Here is a 7,846-nt window from a genome sequence, read left to right as displayed (position 1 = left end):
TCAGTTTTGTCGCTGTTTAATTTAAGAAAGTTTGAGGTGAACCAAGATTTGATTTCAGAGAAGCAGGTAGTGAGGGAGGAGGGTGAGAGAGAAGAGTTAGGCTTGGTGGAGCTGGGTGTCACCACTCTCATATCAATAATATTACCCAGACTGCATACTTCCATCTACGAAACATTAATCGTCTCCACCCCCCTCTCTCTTCCTACATACCACCTCCATTCTTGTTCACAGTCTTATTCTCACTGGTATTGAAGGAGCTTCTCCTCGTCCGGCTCCCTCCTTTCTTCTTCTTCAGTCTGCCTCGCTGTGCCCTCTGACCACCTGAGCACCGTGGGGAATGGAGCTTTCTCCCACCAGACGTCCGCATAATTCTCACTTCCTGTCTTCAAACTCAACTCAAACCTTACCTGTTCAGAACAACCTGCTCACCATAATTCCTCTGGCCATTTCATTTCTTATTTTGTGCTTTTGTGTTTTCTCTGTGATTTGTTTTGTTCTTATCTCCATAAAGTGTCCTAGTCTCGAAAAGTGCTCACAAATAAGATGTATTATTGTTATAATTATTAATGATTGGGAAAAAATATGTTTTTACTGGTGAATCCAAGTTTGAGATGTGTGACAGTAACGGGGGTGTATGTAAGGCAAAACCATAAAGAATAAAGAGGATGTTTGCCTGTTTTGGAGCTGAACATCTGTCATCGCCCACTCTGACCAAGGAGAAGCAGCACTGTACCCTCTGGTTTACATCTATGGAAAGGATTCACACTGCAGCAAGATAACGAGTCCAAAGAAGCCGCAAAGCTTTGAAGACAAAAGAAGACAAAGTGTTGAACTCCCACAGTCATCAGCAGACCTCAGCCAACATCACCTGACCTCAAGCCACTGAACCCTTCTGGGCCCTTTATGACAGACAAAGAAAAACATTTGAAATTACAGTACAGATGTTGTCAGATTGTGCAGGAAAAACAGGTTTAAGCAAGTGTGTGCACCTGCTGCTGTCATTGAAATGAACAGGAGGGTAAGATAGAGACAGATGAGAGAAATGTAATTATATTTTATCAGATCTAATGTTTCACTAAAGTTAAGGTGATCTCTGCGCGTGCGCGCGCGCGCGTGTGTGTGTGTGGGGCTCTTTCCCACCAACAGGGTTCCGGATCCTGTGCCGTAATTTGAACCGTTTGGCGGGTTTTCCACCGCCGAAACACTCGGTGCTCGGCCGAAAAACGGGTTCAATTTCAGCCCCGCAAACTAGCTGGTCTGGAACCAGGAACGCATGACAAAAGCAGCAGAGGGGCGTGACTCTGCCATCTCAACATCCAGTTTTCTACCATATTACATGTGTATTACATGAGAAAAGTGATTCGATTTTCACAGCTGTGAATTAGGTTGGGCTCTAAGGCTGAACTTGATGCTTTGTATCAGTTCATATCACAGATAAAAGGACACAAAGTGCGTACTTGTCGTCTTGCTCTAATCGCTGTCTGTGTTTCCCTCTGTGCTGCACACAGATGCTGCAGTAGTTTGGTTTGGACGTAAAACGTAATTGCAGCACAGAAAGGGGAGCGTGTTCTCCCACGTTTGTGCGCTTCAGCTTCTGTGTCCAGACGAGGACCCGCCCACGCTCATACGTAAAGGAGCAGTTCACAGAAACGCGGTGGGAACGCGGGCCCGTTCTTAAGCATTTCGCCGGTTCATTGGGAACAGCACGGGCACCGGCACGCGAACCGGGTCCTCGGCGGTGGGAAAGTAGCATGAGTGTGTGTAACATTGTAATATGCAATAAAATTAAAGCTTACATTAGCTGGACTAAAATTAATCTGATTTCCTCAGTGTCAGGACGTTTACAATAAAATAAATATTTCAAAAATAGAGAACTCGTCATTTGATGCACTCAGTGCTGCACCTGCACAAGTATCAGAACCACACCGCTGACTCTGAGTGATGCGCGGTGTTTGGTGTGGAGCGCGGCCGGGTGGGGACAGGGTTCACGTCACGTCAGGCGCGAGCCTATTGATATTTCTTCATCTTACTGTACAATGACGTGCGTGACGTAAGTGACACAAAGTATTTAAACAGCTGGCAGAGCGCTCGGACACAGAACTGCCCGCAGCTCTGTAACCTGACTGAACGCTGACAGCCTGGACTTCTCTCAGCGCCCGCAGACGGACGACACAGCGCCGATCTTAAGAGCAGAAGAGCGACAAAGCAGTGTGTGTGCGTGTGTGTGTGTCGTCCTTTGGTGATTGGCTGAACCGTGACCGCTCTGCCCACAGCGTGCCGCTCACGGAGCTGCGCGCACATATATTGAGTGCAGAGAGTTGAGGCAGTCCAGTTTTCCAACCCGCCGGTACCCCCGAGGGCACACGCGGACGAGGAAGTCTCGGAACAGCTTCAGTATCACTTAATGAAAGCAGAGGTAAGAAAGCAAAGGCTCCTTTTTAGGAACGAGCCCCCACTTATAGCACCACTATTATATCTACGGCTAGAAATTAATAATAATAATTCACAGACTCATGCACATCACCTATAGGCGCACACACTTTGGGGAACCTTCACAAAAATCAGTGCATATTTATACATTTGTTACAATGCTGTTTATAGAAAACGTTTTTATTGGTTGTAATGACTAGTACGAATCAACAGTGCTGAATATTTAACTTCAACAGTTTCACTGCAGTTCAGACATTTGTTCTCCCTCCTCAGTCCATGGCTGCTCCCTCACACAGCAGCTGCCTGTGGGTGATGGTCCTGGGCGCTTGTGTGTCCCTCGTGGTCGGAGCAGACTGCGGGAAGGAGTGTGCGCTTTGCGTGTACCGTCTGCTGGGACAACAGTCAGGTTTCTCGTCCCTGGTAATGTCACTATATATTACTTTATTTATATTTCTTAATAATTAATCATTCGTAAGTTGAAATCAGTAAGTTCGTAATGGCACTGCTGTCCGTGCACGGCAAATCTGACTGAAACATATCACACAGTGTGCAGTCTGTTTTCTTTCATGTCAGCATTAATCAAATTATCAGGACACATTAAAAGTGTTTAGCTACCGTTTTGTCTATATCAGGTCATTTTTTTCTTTATTTACGTAAGTTTCCTTTAAAATGTTCCCTCCCTCTGTTTCCTTTTTTATTTCCTTTTAATTTCCCTACATTTCCATTTCACATATTTAGACTCGATTATCCTAAATTAGATTGCAACCATAACAGGAATCTGTGGTGGATTTCAGCATCAAATGTGCTGCATTTTTCTCTTCGAGTTTTAGTGATGCGGATGTTCCTGAGCGTATGCTGTCCTCCTGTCTGTCCTCCTGTCTGTCCTTGCTTTTATTTCTCTTCTCCTGCACCGTCTGTTGATGACTATAATCCTAATAATAATGATCCGGTGCTTCAAGCTATTCTTCAAACTGCTATTCCCCTCGTTTTCATTCCAGACTTTTCACTTTGCATGTTTTGCTGTCATGGTAATATTAATGCCAGACTTTCAATAAAAGATTATTGTTTTAGGTTTTTCTCCAAACTGAAATAATTCAGACACTGATGTGTCGAGAATGACAGATGAATTTAGGAGATTTCATATTCTGTGGGTTTCCGATCTGACGACTAATTGCTTCATGCTGCAACTCAAACAAGTTAATCTATGGAGCAGATTTTTTTTTTTTTTAAAGGCTAATCTTTGAATTATTTCATATTCAGATAGAACTTCTCCACATTTCATTTTACATGTGAAAGCGAAATTTAAAAAGTTGAAATTAATTATTAGTGCATTTTAGTAATTACTTCTACTCACTCCATTCTCCACTTTTGGAACAATACGAGCGTCAGAGGGCTTCACTGACTGGTGGTGCAGAGAGACACTAATGTCAAAACTTACATTTTGGAATAAATTATTTGAGTGTATATAAATTATATATATATATATATATATATATATATATATATATATATATATATATATATATATATATATATATATATATATATTTCCTTTCCCCCCTACAAACTATACATCCTACTTTGGCCGCCAGAGGGTGCCCACCACCACCACCACCACCACCACCATGTGCCAGTACATTCTCAATTCAATTTTCCTGTTCATTAATTCTGTCTTAAAAAGCCAGCAGCACTGAAATCTAGCTCAAGAATCCTTCCTGCAGGCGATCAAACAGGAATTCCCGATTGCTCTCGTGTGCAGGTTATCCTCACAGTATGCAGCTCCATTGCCCAGCAGATACATTTAGTATTATTCTGCTCCTGCACTTGGGGTTAAATGGATTCACAGCTAAAGCATCAATGCGATAAGAGTATCATAAGGTGGGGGGCAAATAGTTTCTATTGGGGAGGCTTCCATTTGCTGCATGCACTACACTCTTAATGAGTGAGGAACAGACTGAGACATATTTTTAAGTGGAAAAAGTATTTTTTTTGTTGTCAAAGCACTTAGTAGGGGATGATATGAACCTGCTAAACCATATGCTGTGGAGGGTATGTGTTCATGGTCCTGTGATGACAGTTATAGAGTAGCTTTGTTAAAATTTATATGTTTCTCTTTTCTCCTTTCAGTAACATTTCATTAAACAGTGGTGTCATGGTTTAATGATGAGGGAATAATAAAACAGCAGTGATGGATGAATGAGCCTCACAGAATTGATTAATAAAAAATCTTCAACTCTTATGGCCACCATTTGTTTTTTAACAATAAATAAATAAATAAAAGAAAGTCCAGCTTTCATTGTTGCAGTCCAGGTGACTGTAGAATTGTTCAGTTAAAAGCTACACTGTTGCTAATCCTGCCAAGAAATTGTTAGGTAAACTGCATTCTTACATCTCACTGTTGTACTATCTACTGTAAGCACCAGTTGTTGTGATTTCGCTCAACATAAATGGAATTTAATGGAATTACTGTACTAGATCTACAACTCAGAGTTTTCAGAATGTCTGCAGCATACACTCAGAGCTTGGTAAAAGGACTTTAAATTTGTTTTATGTGCTACCCTGGGAGAAACATGCTGCTGTTTTACATAATCCTTTACTTACTTCATTTACGGCCTACCACCTGTACACACCCAATCTCGTCTGATGTCAGAAGCTAAGCAGGGTCGGGTCTGGTTAGTACTTGGATATGAGGCCCCCTGGGAATACCTGGTGCTGTAAGCTGTAGCTCAGGAAGTAGAGCAGATCACCTACTAATCACAAGGTTGGCAGTTCAATCCCTGGCTGCTCCAGTCTGCGTGCCAAAGTATCCTTGGGCAAGATACTGAATCCCAAGTTGCTCTCCAATGGAACCATCGGTGTGTGAATGTTAGATAGAAAACACTTAGCTGTAGAAAAAAGTGCTTGTATGAATGGGTGATGTTGTGTAAAGCGCTTTGAGTGCTCAAAGTAGAGTAGAAAATCATCATGTAAGAACCAGTCCATTTACCAGTCTGAAATTCCTTATGCTGCTCTCTTCACCAAGATATCTTTGAAGGAGAGAAATTAATGGGAATTTTGTGGATAAATAAAGGACAAATAAATACATTATATTACCAAAAGTATTCACTCATCTGCCTTCACAAGCAGACGAGTGACAAACATGTAATTTAAAAAAAAATCCATAGGCCTCATTATGATGTGGGACCACACTTTGGACCTATAACAGCTTCAACTCTTCTGGGAAGGCTTTCCACAGGTTTTGGAGGGTTTACGGGAATTTTTGACTATTTTCCCAGAAGCATGTGAGCTCAGACACTGATGTTGGAGAGAAGGCCTGGCTCACAGTCTCTGCTCTAATTCATCACAAAAGTGTTTGATCAGGTGGAGTTCTTCCACACCTTATCCATGTCTTTATGGTCCTTGCTTTGTGCACGCCATGTCTCCACTGCTCTAGAGTCCAGTGGCGGCGTGCTTTACACCACTGCATCCGACGCGTTGCATTGAGCTTGGTGATGTAAGGCTTGGATGCAGCTGCCATGGAAACCCATTCCATGAAGCTCTCACTGTTCTTGAGCTGATCTGAAGGCCACATGAAGGTTGGAGGTCTGCAGTGACTGACTCTGCAGGAAGTTGGTGACCTCTGTGCACTAAACATCTCACCTGCTGAAACCCTCGTGTTTTAAAGTTTAGTTTGTAAAATACACTTTCCATAGTTTTATGAAGTCTAGATGTTGCCAGGCTTTTTACTTTGGGTGATTTACAGACTGAAACCTGTGGTTATCAATCATATTGTTTAAAAGTGCAGCAAAAGAGCCCTGAAAGACCATTATGCAATACATATTTTGAAAACTGATGACTGCTGAGGTATTAAGAAACATTATACAGTAAACCTCTAAATGTAAATGAAGACAGGAATATTAGAATAATTTTGCACCATTATGAATACAACACAATCATGTATTGTGATGTATATTATACATGTATTTGTTACTTTATTAATTTCAAGAAATATTGTCGAGTATGAACTACTAAATGAAGCAAAATAACTATGATGTCAGATGTCCAGCTCAAGTTAAAAAATGGATTCAATGGGATATTTTACCAGTTAAACTACAGTAACTAACTGGAAAACACTAAGTAGTACTTGGAAACCATTGCATTTCTAAAATTATGAAAGACATAATGGCAATTTTAATTTTTTCAGACATGCTCTCCAGAGTGTGACGGTGGGTTGGATAGCCAAAAGCTGCGCATGTGCCAAGACATACTGTTGGAAGAGGAAAGCCGCCTTCCGGTGGATACTGATCCCCATGAACAGCAGCTGCAGGAAGCAGTAGGTACCCTGAGCACCGATGATGAGTTTGCAAGATCACTGGAACACCAAATGGCCAAGAAGTATGGTGGCTTCATGAAACGCTATGGTGGTTTCATGTCTCGCCGTTCATCCTCTACAGAGGGGCCACTAGGGGATGCCAGAAACCAGAATGATGAAGAAAACATTCGCCTGGAGATCCTAAAGATCCTCAATGCAGCAACTGAGAGTGACAGTGACGGGGGTGGTCAGGGAGGTGAGACAGTGAAGAGGTATGGAGGTTTCATGCGTCGGGCTGAAGGGGGGGTTGCAAAGGGTGACCTGCTCGAGGCAGTGTTAGGCCGAGGGCTCAAGAAGCGCTACGGAGGGTTCATGAGGCGTGTGGGTAGGCCTGAGTGGCTGGTGGACAGCAAGGATGGAGGACAGATGAAACGGGCTTCGGAGAACGGCGGTGAGCTGCAGAAGAGGTATGGTGGGTTCATGGACTAGGACACGACAGCTATGACACCTCAGTCCCTCCATCCATCCAGCCGTCATTTATCAACTATTGTCTGAACTTTTTGGTGATTGTGTCAGCTGCCTGCCCACCTATATTAAATTATATTGCATCTTCTTGTGTATAATGTGCTGATCTTTGGTTTAATTGGTCCTATGATGATTAAAAGAAAAAAAATATAAACATGTACCATTCAGATGTATACAAATCATTATTTGGTGTTTCTGTTTTTCACAATATAATTTATTAAAAGAATCAGTTAATCAACATGTGTTAAGATGATAATTTCACAGAATTCATCATATATGACTTTGTGTGTTTGCAGACTTAGAAGGTGACAAAAAGGGCTCTTCAGACATTTAAATATACAAATATTTGCTACACATCAACACTGAACTTTGTTGCTGTTGTGCGCTTCATAATATAAGTTATACTGTAATGAAAATGGAATGCAAATAGGGCAAATACATACAAAAATAAAGCAAATATACAAGAACCCTGTGTTTTAAATTCACATATAAGAAAAAAAATTAAAATCAGTTCATATAGACTTCAACAGTCTGCAGGGCTACACTGGACTCAAACACGCTGAACAAAATGTCTAGACTGTGTTTTCTAAAAGGCATATG

General features: G+C 41.8%; 1 protein-coding gene across 1 annotated transcript; it reads left to right on the top strand.

The window, feature by feature from the left end:
* Positions 1-2,108: 2,108 nt before the first annotated feature.
* On the top strand, positions 2,109-7,426 carry LOC115777486 (proenkephalin-A-like). The gene is made up of 3 exons (XM_030725403.1): positions 2,109-2,416; positions 2,704-2,850; positions 6,614-7,426. The coding sequence occupies exons 1-3, from the start codon at positions 2,405-2,407 to the stop codon at positions 7,208-7,210; spliced, it is 756 nt and encodes a 251-aa protein (XP_030581263.1). The 5' UTR covers positions 2,109-2,404; the 3' UTR covers positions 7,211-7,426.
* Positions 7,427-7,846: the final 420 nt, after the last annotated feature.

This window comes from Archocentrus centrarchus, unplaced genomic scaffold (genome assembly GCF_007364275.1).
Source record: "Archocentrus centrarchus isolate MPI-CPG fArcCen1 unplaced genomic scaffold, fArcCen1 scaffold_54_ctg1, whole genome shotgun sequence".
Classification (NCBI taxonomy): domain Eukaryota; kingdom Metazoa; phylum Chordata; class Actinopteri; order Cichliformes; family Cichlidae; genus Archocentrus; species Archocentrus centrarchus.
Note: the sequence above shows the minus strand (reverse complement) of the source record. Positions and strands in the feature narration are given on the sequence as shown.